We start from the raw sequence: 15,461 nt of genomic DNA, 5'->3' as shown, positions 1-15,461 counted from the left end.
GCAGGGATCGCAGAGAGCACATGCTGGAAATGATTCGAAAGGCAGCAAAGAGCATTCTTAACCACTTTCTATTCCTTATCCAAGGTCTATTTCATAGCACCTAACATAATATGTAAGATGATTGGAAGATTAAACCATGAGGTCGCAGGCTTCAATTATTCCTTGCCCTCTAGCGAGTCATTTCGCCGGGCGCGTATCAGCATCGACTAGCATGGCCGAATTCCCCGGGCTAACAGGTGACTGTCGTTCTGATGCCAAGTCATCTACGAAGAGCAGCTTGTTGAGATATACTAATAGTAAGCGTTGTCCAAAGGGAGAAACTGTGCCAATATTCGAAGTCGAGAGATTTGAGGTATAGGGTACATGAAGGTTAGGTGAGTGATTCGCCTTGTTCGGATATAGATCTTGAAATATCAATCCAAGAAATGAAGGTCAGGTGATTGAGGATATGGCGTTTTATGATCAACTTATCCTACAATATGCGAGTAAGTGAAGTAAGACGTCCTAGATTCCCGACCCGTGTTCATAAACAAGGTAGCAGATTATTCAATGCTGGGCTAAACAGATTTTGGAAACAAGATAGCGAATTCATGAAACAAAAATAGACGGGGCCTGTCAGGAGATACTGGTGTGTTTTTGGCGATCGAGCATCTGTTACACATAGAGGCTACTGCATGCTGAACACTTCAACTAACAATACCAGAGGACCAATGGTCAAAAGCTGTACAGAAGCTGCGCATATGTTCAATTGCATTCAATTGTACTCTCAATAGTTATTCAAATTCACAGCGTTTATCCGAGACTCGAGACATGGGACCAAGTCTCAACAAAATACTTCATAGAGAAAGTAAAGGCGTTGCGGCATTACGCTGTGCAGATGGCCAGCTAACGATGACCAAACGCTACATCAATAGGCCCATACTTTCAGTTGCGCCCCGATTCAAGATTTGAAGATAAGTCAAGGATAAGCTGCTCGTGCTTCTCCGAGCGTGGTGCGAGCTCAAATTCAAACGGCTCCAGTCCTCTGGTTGCAATAGTCAGCTAAATTAGCATGAGACATACCGACTATAATAATGAATGACATACAGGGTTAGTGAATTTGAGCCGTGCTCTATCTTTGGTACAATCTCCTGCCCATTTGAATCAAGTTTCCTTTTGAATGTGAAGGTTGCGAGTAGGGAGGCTACAGCCACGAAGACCGTATCCTGCCCGTAGTACAACCCAGGACATTTGCTACGTCAAGACTCGGTAAGCTATTGATCTATCTTTCTAAATCAAAGTCAACTCACCGTCTTCCCCAGCCGAATGCTGGAAACGGGGGTACGTTTGGGTCCAGAAACCTATCAGGGTTAAATGTGTCGGAATCTTTGTATAAAGTTTCGTCGCGACTCATAGCCCTATTAATATTGGGGGGCTATGTTGGCGTTGGTGTAGCTGTAACGAGCCGAATTACTAACCAAAGGTTTCCTATTCTACCAACAGTTGATGATGTAAATCAGGTGCAGTAGGCCTTGGGATTCCACAGTTTGGCTCACAAGACTGTTCCTTTCGGGATATCATATCCCCGATAAACATCATCCTCATAACATACATGCGGCAAGGCTGCCGCGGAGTATATTTTCTTGCAATCAGTGAGCTTATAGCAACAAAAGAGCCATGCTCACCAGTTGGGAGTACCGGATGCCATCTCAGCGTTTCCATGATCAGGTTCCGCACATAAGGGAGTCGCGCTTGATCTTCCACTTTTGGTAGCTTCAAGTTACCGATTACATCGTCAATCTCTTTTTGAGCTCTCGCCTGAATCTTTGGGTTTAAGACCATCGTGGCCACAAATCCAAGTAGTGCATGTCCTGACTGAAGGCAAAGTTGAATGGATCTTGAATCACGGTCTAAGTGACACTTACAGTTTCAGTACCACCTAACGAATACGAGAACCACCAAAGACTCTCAGCTTCGAATGACCCCTGAAATAAAAGACTATTTCACAACACGCACCAGAAAACAGTAGTATGCCGAGCTCCTTCAAGCGATATTCCCTGTCTTCTTCCGCCCATTTGGAAGTCAGATGGTGGTCCAATAATGTACCAACCACTGATGGCTTTGCTAAGCCCGTGGCCTGTAGACGAACTGATCATCATACTGATACCGCCGACTCCGTAAAACTTACCACTTGTCCCTTAGTCCATTGAAATGTGCTGTTCAGAGCTCGGTTCTTCTGTTCCCTCCATTCGCGAGCAGTGCGCTTCCAACCCGTCCAAGGAAACCAGTCTGGCACATAAGACAGCACCGGGAACATATTCACCCAAAAGTCCAGACGGAATGTAAGTTTACACGGGTTTGATAGATCAATATTAAATTAAGCCTTACTTGTATACATTTGAGCGCTGCAAAGATTCTCCAGCGCTTCTTGTGCTGCCTTGAAAAATGGGTCATCGAGACCTTGAAGCTAGTATCCATATGTTGATTGGAATATGCCGGATGCCATTGCACTAGTATTTGGTCACTTAGTAGCTGGTGCTTTATTTATTATTAGAAAATGCATACAACAATAGCTCCACCTGAGTTCCCTCAAAGGGGGTTTCCTGCTTTGAGATTGCCAATAGCCGACGAAGCAACAGGTGGGCCTGTTGCTCATGAGATTGGTGAAACTGAGTTACGGCGTGAGCATTGAACCAATGACCAATCAATCGTCGATAGGAGCGCCACAGATCATTGTATCCAATGAATGATGGATGTCCTGGCCAGTCGAGTCTACCATAGCCACAGGACGATAAGCTAATGTACGAGTACAACTCATTTAATCAGTACCAACAGGGTAGGGTCTGTGGCCATCGGTGAATTAATACGATCTGAATACTTGGAAGATCGTTTCTCGAAGAGATCGGATGCAGCCTGCGCCGAGTTGAGGATAATCGTGCTATGCCCCAGCAACTTTAGATAAATAATATCACCTATGTTAGATTGATAGTCATTGGCGTAATGGTCTGTTGCAAGTGGCAAAGCTCACTGTTAAGCTGGTGGCCTAACTTCATGTATGCGATGTATTCTGGGCCCGAGGGCATCGAAAAAATATTTCCAACGAATGGCAAGGAAGAAGGAGATGGTGGATGCTTAAGCTTTCGGCCCCGACCATGGCGAAGAGCGTAGAGAAATACCAATCCAAACACGAGTAGTGTGATATAAGCCGATTTGAGTAGTTGTTCCATTGTGAAGGCTGTAAAACGGAAAGGTTCAGCGACCAGCCCTGTAGAGTAGTGAAGAAGGGCGCCGCTCACCAGACAACTTATCTACCGAACATAAGAAGATGACCACGTGCCAATTTACAGTCAGCGTGACTTGACGTAATAATCTAATTAATCAAGCCATTTCGGAAGCCAGAGAAGCATGCGTGCAATAGTATCCGAGTTCGAAGTGGCTATATGAGGTCACTGTATATACGTCATTGTGACATTACATGCTTATCGACAGTTAAATACTCTTCCGAGTCCAATTTTGTGTTATATATAGAGCGCTATACAGAATTAGACTAACGCAGTCCGCCGGGGGTTTCTGCCTCGGCACGGATATCTTCATTCTTGGTATGTAATTGACTCACAGACTATCCGTAACACAAATTCAGCGCTGGCATCGCCAATAGTAACTGACTTGCGACCAGACCTGTTGAATGAGAGCTGAGTGCGCTTAGACAATTGCCAAGCCAATGGCAGGGAGAAGGGCCAACCTGGAGCGTGCTCTCGGCAGTTTTCATTTGAATCCTCAGTCTGAGACATGCAACTAAGCGAGTGCTCCTGGCGGTATACGAGATGCGAGCTCTGTTGGTTGTATCCTCCATTGGCGGATACCGCCGTTCCCGTATATACGCTAGTTCGGGCTCCACCTCAGTCCATGCTTAAGCACTGGAGACGATTGTACAAGGTGGTTGAAAGAGATGCATATCTACGTATGCGGGTACGTGCTATATACATGCGGTAGATGCAGTCAGGGACATATCTCTGTGCCTCCTCTGCTATACCGTATAGGAGCCACGCATATATTCAATTGTACTCCAGACACATCCAACCCGACCGTGTTTATCCAAGACTCGAGAGATGAGACTAAGCCTCAACAAAATATTTCACACAGAAATTAAAGGCGTCACGGCATTACGCCATGGGAATGGCCAGCTAACAATGACCAAACGGTAGAGCAATTGGCAGACATATTTAATTGCGCGCTGAAGCAAGATTTGAAGATAAGTCAAGAATAAGTTGCTCGTGCTTCTCCGAGCGTGGCGCAAGCACAAATTCAAACGGCTTCAGTCCTCTGATTCCACAGGTCAGCCAGATGAACAAGAGATGAGTTGAATGAAATGATGAGTGGCATACAGATTTAGCGAATTTGACCCATATTCTACTTTTGGTAGAATTTCGTGCCCATTTGAATCAAGCTTCTTCTTGAACGTGAAAGTTGCAAGCAGGGAAGCTATAGCCATGAAGATCGAATCCTGCCCATAATACGAGCCGGGGCATTTACTACACCAAGAGTGGATTCTTGACATCTGATTTGTCTTCAAGTACTGGTCAACTCACCGTCTTCCCCAGCCAAACGCCGGGAACAAAGGTACTTTTGGATCCAGAAATCTATCAGGGTCGAATATGTCTGCGTCCTTGTATGAAGCTTCGTCGCGACTCATGGCCCTGTTGATGTTTGGGATTCATATTAGTTTTGGTATAATTTTTGCAAGTCGAATTACTAACCAAAGGTTTCCTATCCTAGTAATAGTTAATAATATTCAATTGTAGAAAACTTTCAACTGTTGTCATTTGACTCACAGGACTGTACCTTTTGGGATGTCATAGTCCCGGTAAACGTCATCTTCATAGCATACATGCGGTATGGCTACCAAAAAAAGACTTATTTGTGAATAATGGACACATATAGTGATAATGAACAATACTAACCGATTGGGAGTACCGGGTGCCATCTCAGTGTTTCTAGTATTAGGTTCCGCACGTAAGGTAGCCGTGATTGATCTTCTACTTTTGGTAGCCTTAAGTAACCAATGACATCATCGATCTCATTTTGAGCTTTAGCTTGAATCTCTGGGTTTAGCACCATCGCTGTCGCAAATCCAAGCAATGTATGTCCGGACTGAAGTAGAATTTAGATGGTTATCAAACCCAATTGAAGTGGCACTTACGGTCTCAGTAGCACCTGGCGGCCATGTGGATATGAGAAACTCTCAGCTTCAAATAACCCCTTTGAGAATAAGACCACTTTGCAACACGCACCAGCAAATAAGTTTATCCCGAGTTCCTTTAGACGGTATTCCCTATCATCTTGTGCCCATTTGGAAGTTAGATGGTGATTTAATAATGCGCCAACAATTGATGGCTTGGCCGATCCCGCAGCCTACAGCCAAAGTGATCACCTGGTTGATACCCCTGATTCAATGTGACGTACCACCTGTTCTTTTGTCCATTGAAATGTACTATTAAGAGCCTTGTCCTTCTGTTCCCTCCATTTACGGGCGGTGCCCTTCCAGCCTGTCCCGGGAAACCAGTCGGGCACATAAGACAGCGCCGGAAATATGTTGACCCAGAAGTCTGGACAAAATGTAAGATTACACGGTTTCGATAGATCAATATTAAATTAAGCCTTACTTGTATACATTTGAGCGCTGCAAAGATTCTCCAGCGCTTCTTGTGCTGACTTGAAGAATGGATCATCGAGACCTTGAAGTTGGTATCCATATGCCGACTGGAATATGCCGGATGCCATTGCACTAGTATTTAATCCATTGGTAGCTCGTCTTCGATCTACCATTGAAGATACCTACAATAAAAACTCTACCCGAGCTCCTTCGAAAACACTATCCTGCTTTGAGATTTTCAATAGTCGCTGAAGCAGCGTGACGGTCTGCTGCTCATGATATTGGTGAAATTGTGTTACGGCACGAGCATTGAACCAGTGATTGACCATTCTTCGATAGGAACGCCATAGATTATTGTATCCAACAAACGCAGGATGTCCTGGCCAATTAAGTCTAATATGGTGGGAGGACAATCAGCCAATGCACGCACACAGGACTTCCAGTAAGTACTAACAATGTAGGATCTGTAGCCATGGGAGCGTTGGTACGATCTGAATACTTGAAAGATCGTTTGTCGAAGAGATCTGATGCAGCTTGAGCTGAATTGAGGATAATCGTACTATAGCCCATCACTTTCAGGTAGATAATATCACCTATTTGGCAGTTAGATCAAAAACAATTGGTCTAACAGTTTCTTGCAAATGAGAGAGCTCACTGTTAAGTTGGTGGCTTAACTTCCTGTATGCGGTATGTTCTGGACCTGATGGTATTGAGAATAGATTCCCAACAAATGGTAAGGAAAGAGGGGATGGTGGATGCTTAAGCTTTCGGCCCCGACCATGGCGAAGAGCGTAGAGAAATACCAATCCAAATGCGAGTAGTGTGATATAAGCCGATTTGAGTAGTTGTTCCATTGTGAAGGCTGTAAAACGGAAAGGTTCAGCGACCAGCCCTGTAGAATAGTGGAGAAGGGCGCCGCTCACTAGATAACTTATCTACCGAACATAAGAAGATGACCACGTGCCAATTTACAGTCAGCGCGACTTGACGTAATAATCTAATTAATCAAGCCATTTCGGAAGCCGGAGGAGCACGCGTGCAATAGTATCCGACCTCGAAGTAGTTATATGGGGTTACTTCATATACGTCATTGTGATATCACATACTGTATCAACGATTTGGTAGGTTGATATATAATGAATGTTTATCGTACGCCATCAATAAATTAGGTAGGATCAGTGCCCCACGTATACGTATAGAAATGGTATCATTCGCGCTATCCTGCGACTTGGCGAATATTGCAAGCAAATCCACCACCATAGACATTCATTTTTAGAGAATCAATAGATGCCAATGCCCAATATTAGTATTAGTTTAAGATTCGGTTAGAGGTGTTACTCAAAGTCACAGTCTAGGTCAGCTAAGTACTTATCCGAGTTCAATTGAGTGTTATATACATAGCGCGCTATAAAAAGTTAGATTACATGCAGTCCACCGGATTTTTACACCTCGGCAAGGATATTTTCATTTTTGTTATGTACTTGACTCACAGCCTATCCGTTACACAAATTGAGCGCCGGCACCGCCGATAGTAACTGACTTGCAAGCACACGTGTTGACTGAGCGCTGACTGCGCTTGGGCGATCGCCAGATCAATGGCAGGGAGAAAGGCTAACCTGGAACATGCTCTTCCGAGCTTTCATTTCAATCCTCAGTTTGGCACATAGAACTGAGAGCGCTCCTGGCGCTATACAAGATGCAAGTTCTGTTAGTTGCATCCCCCATTAGCAGACGCCGCCGTTCCTGTGTCTAGGGCACTTCGAGCTCCACCTCGGTCCACGCTTGAGCATCTTCTTCACCGCCAGCCTCATTATCCCCTCCCTCCTCGTTCCCGCCATATTGGTGACAAGCACTTTCTTTACGACCTATAGGTACAAATAAAACAGAGCATAAGTGCTAATGAAATAGAAACTGTCCCCTGTTACCGTAGAGAGAAAATTGAGTCTGAACAGGGTTATCTAGGTAGAGATAGCGAGCGGATCGAATTACCACTTTATAAACACAACTCATATTCAAGGGCAGATAGATATATACATTCAGCGGCTTGCGTTCAGGAGTGACTTTCACTTAGGAACAGGGACTAAACCCTCAACAAATTGTCGGTGTTGTTCGGACCGAGGGGAGAACTTGAAATCGAATGGTTTCAGACCACTATTTCGACCGCTTGGTTAGATGAAATACAGATATAAAGCTAAATGACATACAGTGTCATAGAGTTGGACCTATCCTCGATATTCGGTATAATTTCCTGTCCATTCGAATCACGCTTCTTCTCGAAAGTGAACATGGCAAGGAGAGAAGTAATAGAAACGAACACCGCGGCCTGTGCATAGTACGATCCGGGACACTTGCTGTCTCCGAGAACAAAAAGCGTTAGACACAATCGTGTGCAATTTTTCACTCACCGTCTGCCCCATCCAAACCCGGGCAATGGAGGTACGTTTGGATCCAGGAATCGATCAGGGTTGAATACCTCTGGATCCTTGTATATACTTTCATCGCGACTCATGGCCCTAGAAGGATTTGAAGTTATTAGTTCATCCCCGCAAACACTCCTTCTCTGAAAATGACTAACCATATATTTCCTATCCTGTGGCCGTTTTATGGCGGCAAGTGAGATACCTGACTGAGGTAGCTTACTATGGGCTTGACTCACAGGACGGTGCCTTTTGGAATATCATAATTTCGGTAGACATCGTCTTCATAACACACATGAGGAACAGCTATAATAATCCCAAAGCCTAGTTTGAGTTATGCTGTGTACGCCCAAGTAAGACTAGTACCTACCAGTTGGAAGCACAGGATGCCACCGTAAGGTCTCCAGAATGAGGTTGCGTACATAGGGCAAGCGCTCTTCATCTTCAACTTTTGGGAGTTTCATGGGGCCAAGTACTGCGTCGATCTCCTGTTGGGCTTTTGCTTGTACATGCGGATTTAATACCATGGCAGCAACAAACTTGACTAAAACGTTTGACGACTGGGAAATTTGAATATTCAAACCATGAGAATCAAGTTGGTTTCGCTCGTACTCACAGTATCAGTGCCACCTAAAGAGTCCGATGGACTTGATTCAATTTGATGAACTTGAGAATAAATCGGTCACATACCCGAGTATAAGACCATTCCAAGCTCCTTCAGTCGATAATCCCTATCCTCTTGTGTCCATTTTGAAGTAATTTTATGGTCCAACAAGGCGCCAAGAATCGAAGGTTCGGCTGAACCGGAGGCCTACGGATGTGTTGCTCAATCCATCTAGTGACACAAGTTTAGGGACACTTACAACTTGATCCTTAGTCCATTTTAGTGTACTGTTTAATATCCAATCCTTTTGTTCTCTCCACTCTCGAGCAGTGCGCTTCCAACCCGCCCCTGGAAACCAGTCTGGAACGTAAGAGAGCGCCGGAAATATATTAACCCAAAAGTCTACCCAAGCCCATTGCTTAGTCTATTATTTCCAATAGAGCAAGACTAATATATGGCTTACTAGTATACATGTGAGCACTAAACAAATGCTCGATCGCCTCCTTTGCTCCTTGGAAAAAAGGATCGTTGATACCTTGAAGTTGATACCCATACGCCGACCGAAATATTGCAGATGCCATTGCACTAGACTCAAATTAAATGATCGTTATCATAACGTGATTGTAGGGCACATACAGGAAGAAATCGTTCTCCGTTTCCTCAAACGGATCATCACGATTTGAAATATTCAACAGTCGACCGAGCAACACGCGAGCCTGCCGTTCATGTGATTCGTGAAACTGGACAGCGGCGCGTACGTTGAGCCAATTGTTCAGCATTCGTCGGTGTGAGCGCCATAAATCGTTGTATCCCACAAGTCCAGGGTGTCCAGGCCAGTTGAGTCTAATTCGATCAAAGAGTAAATGAGTGAGACCACAAATCGAAACCTGTTGATAGGTACTGACAGTGTGGGATCTCTAACCATAGGAGAATTTGCACGATCTGAATATTTTGCGGATCGCTTCTCGAATAGGTCGTATGCAGCTTGAGACGAGTTTAGTACGATCGTGCTGTGGCCCAGCATCTTCAGATAAATAATATCACCTGTTGGATTGTTGGATGGCGACAAACAGTTAGTATAACATTATGAAAAATATAGGATTGCGCACTCTTGAGCTGTTTCCCTAACTTCATATACGCAATGTGCTCCGTGCCAGAGGGCATTGAAAAGAGATTCCCAACAAACGGTAGGGACGGGGGAGACGGGGGACGTCTAAGCTTTTGATCGCGACGGTACCAGAGAGTACGGAGAAGTGTCAATCCGAAAACAAAGAATGCAATGGCGATCAAATCAAATGTCTTGTACATTTCGCAGGTCTGAGGATAGGAAATTGGTATGGAGGTCGTGAAGAAGGCTTTCGAGTGGTAGTTAATAGTATATATCCACTCAACGTCTTGGAGTTGTCTCGTCATTTGATGGGAAAGCGCTTCCACATCTGTTCTTTGGAGCCCACAATTGAGTGCGGATTCCCGGTGTTACTGAAACTGCCTTTCACGGTAGTTCGAAACGTTATATCAAGGACACTCAGATACATACAGGCCAAGTGTGGGGCTTGAGCTTCGCCAATGATAATCACGCGCTGATGTGGGGTAGTGTTTATGTAATGTTGTGGTTCTCGAGTCTTGAGGTTTTGGAAGCACAAGTTTGTCGTGGGGCCAAAGGGTCAGTATTTTCTGTCCGCTGAAGCAGTATAATTTGGTCATCGGACTCTCGCATCTACAACCACCTGAGAATGTTGGATGCATATAGTCCGATGGTTTCCAGCCGGTAGCAACATTTCAAATTCGTGGGGCATCCGGTTTCATTAACTCGCCCCAATCAATCTTTGATCCACCGCACCTCACATCACCCCCAAATTTCCTCATGGCTCAACAAGATGTCTATACCGTGGTGATCAAAGACAAATCCTGGCATTTAACTAGGGATTAGATCGAGTTTGACAGCCCAAACTTCTTCTCGACATGTTTCCAAAGCGGTTTTCAGGAGGCTCATACCGGCCGTCTGAGCATCAACCGGGACCCAGCCGTCTTTGAGTATATAGTCAGCTATCTATCCGGATACGAAATATTACGACCGGTTTCTCGTGGGCCTTTGCAGCTGGTTGCGGCGCTCGACAAAACCCTGCTGTATAATATCCGAACGGATGCTGCATTTTTTCAACTCGATGGACTCGTTCATCGTGTGGATTCCATATTGATTCCTTATGTCGATACCATGAAGTTAAACGAGCGATATCTTGCTTTTCTTGGTATATACCTTCCTACCAATATTCGCACAACTCTGGAAGTTCCAGGTAAGCAACCGGTCCGCGCAGCCCTGTACTTCTCCTGCTAATTCGACCCTGTCAGGCAAGGCGTTCACTGGAGTGACAGAGTGGAAGACAACTCCTATCACAGCAAAAGTGCGTGCTAGGGCCCCCTTTAACCAACTGGAGATCCCTTATTCCGGGTCTAATTTCGACGATTTTCATACTCTGGCTATGGTACACCAAGTTTTGCGGGAGAAACTAGGAGAACAGTACCTCAAACACTGGCGGTTGGTTGGCTACCAGTCCGAATACGAGGAAGATGCTTTTCGTTATCTGAACATTATCCTGGTGGAACGGATCGGGCTCCCTTCGGTTTCAAAATGAACATGATTTATTGTGTGATTTGTTGTTTTACTATTTGGGTGTATACGTATACGTAGGTGCGAGTTGTACATGCATGAATCAAGGAAATTTGTATTCGCCGGTGTCTCATATAAGGACAGCTCAGCTCAGGTCCGGCCATCGGAGGCTTCTGTTGGCATGGAGTTCATACGGCTTTGACAATACTAAATATATTGGTATCTTTGCTGGACTAAGCAAGGTCACCCCCGCCACATCTGATGCAGGGATTGTTTTGTTTTGCTTGAGAAGCTATGATCACCTGATCGAGGGTATAGTATAGCTGTGCCCTTTGAGTGGCTATACTCAGCACTCTCCCGCTCAACATTCATCCAGAGCTCCCCTCATGACTAGCCAAAGTACCTATCAAGTCGTAGTCGGTGGCGAGCCGTTTCAACTAACACAGTCTCAGATCGGATTCGACAGCCCAAACTACTTCACCATGTCATTCTTGGGCGATTTTCGGGAAGGCAAAACTCTCCAGCTGGACATTCCCCGCGATCCACATCTATTCCGGATTATCCAAAAGTATTTGAGAGGATATACAGTACTTCCTCTGTCCTACAACCAAATCCCCCTCGACGCAACGCGCGAATCTATGATGGCCAACCTACGGGAAGATGCCGTCTTTTATCAACTCGATGGGTTAGCGTATGCGATTGACGCTTTGACGTTACCCTATGTCGCACTTATGAAACCCAGCGAGTGGCACTTGGCCTTTCTGGGTACATATGTACATACGAGTGACCAAGAAGATCCAGGGTGAGCAAAGGTGTTGTACCGTGTTATGCATGTGTTGAAAAGGTTTGTTCCTTAGCTATGAAAATAGTTGGAGTCGCCAATTGGAGGGCTGCCCCGATCGGTTCAGAGCTTATTCACAGATACCCGTTCAATTGTTTGCGTTTGCCAGATGGAGCATCGACCTTTGACGAGTTTTATCTTAACGCTGCGGTACAGCATGTGTTGAAACGCGAACTGGGGGACCATTATCGCACCTACTGGAAGCTGCTTGGATATAAATCCCAATTTTATTCTTACCCTAGCCGCCACCAAATTACAATATTGGTTGAAAGGATACTGTACCCTATGGCATAGATGAACTTGTTGAAAGGTTCTGTTTGTTTTTACAATTAAAAATTTCGTTTTTGAACAGTGGCATAACTGCCTATCTTGCTATGATGGAAAGAGTTGAGTAAAGCTTTTTTGAACAGTGGTAATGACGCATGCCTAAAGTTTGGTGGAGAGTACCTCATCAATATCGAGTGCCATGTGAGGTCATGGATGACCCCAACTTTCGAGTTGACTTTGCATACCAATTTTGAGCGCACAGCTTTGATCAATAATAAACTACAGTTGTATTAGATCGGTGAATAGGGACTAAAGAACGGTAATTAGGTCAAGCAAAAGATTACTGGTCGGAAGCGGATTAAAATGACAAAAGTCCTTGTTTCTGTATCTCAATACGTATGAGTTATGGCCTAGCTCTCAATCAAATTCATCAAGATATTTTAGGTGCTTTGAGTAATATATGCGTAGATAGATCACCATCATGCCATATATATACACAGGTTCCACTAGGGCATTCCAACTGCCGTGATGATGAAAACCCAACTGATCATAATGGTCCACGCGATCACCTTTCATTTCTCCGGATGATTTGACCCTGAGAATGTTCGCCCTGGTCACTCGTTCACCGCCCCTCTGATCACCAATTGCAGCACTAACCGGCTAAGCACACAGTGTACAGCTTACCCCTTTGGCGGCTATTCGACGCGTGGAACATATACCCCGTACCATCGAACGCATGCACGTACTTTAGGGGCACACCCATTATAGTAGGGCCAATAAACAAGGCAGCTTCGAATTCTCGAAAATACTATATGGAGACCGCCTTTCCAGTCCTCTCCTACCAATCCTGCCCGACTCGTCCGGGTGTAACATAGCCACACCGTATACTACCCAAGTAGGGATCTCCGTTCGGGCCGGGCTCCCTTGGTAGGTGAGTGAGTCCATGCCGAACGATGATGGAAAATGGCCTATAAAACGACCTGCGTGCATACATGTATCTCCCATCGTATAAATCTATATTATCATGCGTCTTACTTTGAGCCTGCTATCAGTTGCGAGCGTTGCTCTCTGCGTTCCTTCTCTCTGGTTCGCTCGGGGTGAAGACTGGAAATTCGCTCTTGGATGGGACGGGAAGACTACCACACCCGCCCAGCTGGATCCCAGTAACGTGATCAAGCCCACACCTGGTGTAAGTATTTTATGCCGATTCGAACCATGGCTACTTATAAATTGAATGATAGAGACCTGCAGCGGCGGCCGTTTCGGGAGGAGTCTACTTTTGCACAGATGCGGATTGGAAGGGTCGGTGTGTGAGTATGCTATGAACTATGATAGCGGAAATGTACTCAACAACTCATTGGTAGCTCTATGTTGCTGGTTTCAAGTGAGTTCTCCTTTCTTCTATCTAGCGAAGGGATTGACCTTATGAACTTTCTATTTATAGAGATAATCAATGCGTGAACTTTGGAACCGAGTTCAGCGACAAGGTCACCAGCTTCGGTCCCGACAAGGGACTAGCATGCTTACTCTGGAGGTGCGTAAACTGATCGAAACTAGAGATTTTTTTTCAACTCGACTTTCTAGCGAGTGGGACTGTAAGGGTACGAACCCTGGAGGATGGTTGGTTCACAATGGCAAGTGAAAGCAACAGGAACAAAAATTGATGCGTCGCTAATCCCACGCTTAACAGGAACCGCCAATTTGTCTAATCAGAAATTCAACGATATTGCGAGCTCCTTCCAGTGCAGGCCTGCATGATATATAACAAGATCGATCTAGGAGAGATTTGGGGTTTTTGACAGCAATCGTGTACACTATTCAATAAATTTTACGAAGAACATTGTTGAGCTTTAAGTCGAATGGGCACAATATCATAATTCCAAAGGACGGAAAACGCCGGACCACGCTTGCGAGACATGATCCTCTAAATGGTCTGCTGGGTTGACATTTATTACATGGCCGAGCGTCAATCAGCTCGGGAAGGCTTTTGCGAAATGAACTGACTCGGGGGATCATTTGGCAGCTCCGAGTGGCCGGGTCGAAGAACCATGCGAGCGGATGGGTCTAGATTTCCATTGAATCGAGTAATTTGCAATTTATTGAGTGAGAAGCGCTGTGGCTACTTGAATATGTTCATCAGGTGGCAATGGAGCTTGGATGAATGATCGATTGATTGATTCCCAGAGAGTAAAGAATAGATGAAATATGCTTGATTCTTAACTGCTACTCACTTAATGTATTGAATTATATGACTTTGGATTCTGGGAATGCTCGCTGTACTGCATCTACAGGTGTGAGTCTCGCTTGCGACTCGGGTGAATTGGCCCGTCTCGTGTATTAGGCAAGACGGAGTGACGAGCTCGATCGAAGAGATGACACCTCATTCTTGCCATGAATAGTAAACGCCCTGATCAACATCCCATAACATAAATCTTCATCTATCCTTTTATGACAGCCAGAGATGTACATGTTACGATTTAAGAGACCATGTTTCTCGTTTGGGTACCCCGCACATCACCCCAAGTCCATTTGCGAAGAATGATCTGCATTACGAGGGATTCGCTAGGATCGCGTGTGATTCAACAATCGATTTTACACTGTCTCTTCTTCCGCTCTGCGTGTTCCCCTGTAGGAATCTCCCAAAATAGTAAATAATGTAGCTTAGGTAGTCTTTATCTAAAATCAAGCCTGCTTTTTCACCTCGACAACTTCTAGTGGAGTATCTCGAGATCTCAAGTTTATTCTAAATTAAACGAGAGGGCCGACACCAAATATAGTATCGAAAACTCAATAAACAGCCACAAATGGACGTTTTGCGACGAAGCCTGTACAGACGCAACACAGCGACTTGGCGGGAGCATAAAGGGAGTCACGTGAATACCTGTTCATGCCGCATCGGTCTTGCACCCGGCCTTCGCGCCTTTGCGTGTCGTTTCTATGCCATCCGCCAGTCCGCAAGGTCATGATAATCGGTTTGAGTCGCGCATCTGAGAGCCAGACTCGCGGTCTCGGTCTCATGGCCAACGCGAACGAGCTGGCGGAGGATAAGTTCTCCCACGGACACGTCATTTGATCAACTCATTAGACTCGTT

At 45.2% G+C, this 15,461-nt stretch overlaps 6 protein-coding genes across 6 annotated transcripts; 3 read left to right on the top strand and 3 right to left on the bottom strand.

Annotated features, from left to right (window-relative positions):
• Positions 1–924: 924 nt before the first annotated feature.
• Positions 925–3,206, bottom strand: RhiXN_10153 (cytochrome P450 family protein; the record flags this gene model as incomplete). The annotated part of the gene is made up of 12 exons (XM_043329969.1): positions 925–1,024; positions 1,087–1,233; positions 1,290–1,397; positions 1,458–1,472; positions 1,536–1,602; positions 1,665–1,854; positions 1,905–1,918; positions 1,996–2,116; positions 2,168–2,242; positions 2,559–2,751; positions 2,813–2,951; positions 3,008–3,206. 12 exons carry the CDS (start codon positions 3,204–3,206, stop codon positions 925–927), a joined length of 1,368 nt encoding a protein of 455 aa, XP_043184066.1.
• A 996-nt stretch (positions 3,207–4,202) lies between these two features.
• Positions 4,203–6,486, bottom strand: RhiXN_10152 (cytochrome P450 family protein; the record flags this gene model as incomplete). Its single annotated transcript, XM_043329968.1, has 13 exons — positions 4,203–4,302; positions 4,365–4,511; positions 4,569–4,676; positions 4,737–4,751; positions 4,812–4,878; positions 4,941–5,130; positions 5,180–5,193; positions 5,271–5,391; positions 5,443–5,585; positions 5,643–5,764; positions 5,819–6,025; positions 6,087–6,225; positions 6,288–6,486. 13 exons carry the CDS (start codon positions 6,484–6,486, stop codon positions 4,203–4,205), a joined length of 1,572 nt encoding a protein of 523 aa, XP_043184065.1.
• Positions 6,487–7,695: 1,209 nt separating this feature from the next.
• On the bottom strand, positions 7,696–9,961 carry RhiXN_10151 (cytochrome P450 family protein; the record flags this gene model as incomplete). The annotated part of the gene is made up of 13 exons (XM_043329967.1): positions 7,696–7,783; positions 7,837–7,983; positions 8,038–8,145; positions 8,208–8,222; positions 8,289–8,355; positions 8,420–8,609; positions 8,666–8,679; positions 8,740–8,860; positions 8,913–9,055; positions 9,117–9,238; positions 9,290–9,496; positions 9,559–9,697; positions 9,763–9,961. 13 exons carry the CDS (start codon positions 9,959–9,961, stop codon positions 7,696–7,698), a joined length of 1,560 nt encoding a protein of 519 aa, XP_043184064.1.
• Positions 9,962–10,517: 556 nt separating this feature from the next.
• Positions 10,518–11,286, top strand: RhiXN_10150 (uncharacterized protein; the record flags this gene model as incomplete). Its single annotated transcript, XM_043329966.1, has 3 exons — positions 10,518–10,544; positions 10,584–10,947; positions 11,003–11,286. 3 exons carry the CDS (start codon positions 10,518–10,520, stop codon positions 11,284–11,286), a joined length of 675 nt encoding a protein of 224 aa, XP_043184063.1.
• Positions 11,287–11,743: 457 nt separating this feature from the next.
• Positions 11,744–12,230, top strand: RhiXN_10149 (uncharacterized protein; the record flags this gene model as incomplete). The annotated part of the gene is made up of 2 exons (XM_043329965.1): positions 11,744–12,063; positions 12,119–12,230. 2 exons carry the CDS (start codon positions 11,744–11,746, stop codon positions 12,228–12,230), a joined length of 432 nt encoding a protein of 143 aa, XP_043184062.1.
• Positions 12,231–13,393: 1,163 nt separating this feature from the next.
• On the top strand, positions 13,394–14,011 carry RhiXN_10148 (uncharacterized protein; the record flags this gene model as incomplete). The annotated part of the gene is made up of 5 exons (XM_043329964.1): positions 13,394–13,558; positions 13,611–13,679; positions 13,734–13,753; positions 13,814–13,903; positions 13,954–14,011. The coding sequence occupies 5 exons, from the start codon at positions 13,394–13,396 to the stop codon at positions 14,009–14,011; spliced, it is 402 nt and encodes a 133-aa protein (XP_043184061.1).
• Between the last annotated feature and the right edge of the window lie 1,450 nt (positions 14,012–15,461).

The sequence above is a fragment of the Rhizoctonia solani genome, chromosome 11 (genome assembly GCF_016906535.1).
Source record: "Rhizoctonia solani chromosome 11, complete sequence".
Classification (NCBI taxonomy): domain Eukaryota; kingdom Fungi; phylum Basidiomycota; class Agaricomycetes; order Cantharellales; family Ceratobasidiaceae; genus Rhizoctonia; species Rhizoctonia solani.
The sequence above is the reverse complement of the archived record's forward strand: the minus strand, read 5'-3'. Positions and strand labels throughout refer to the sequence as shown.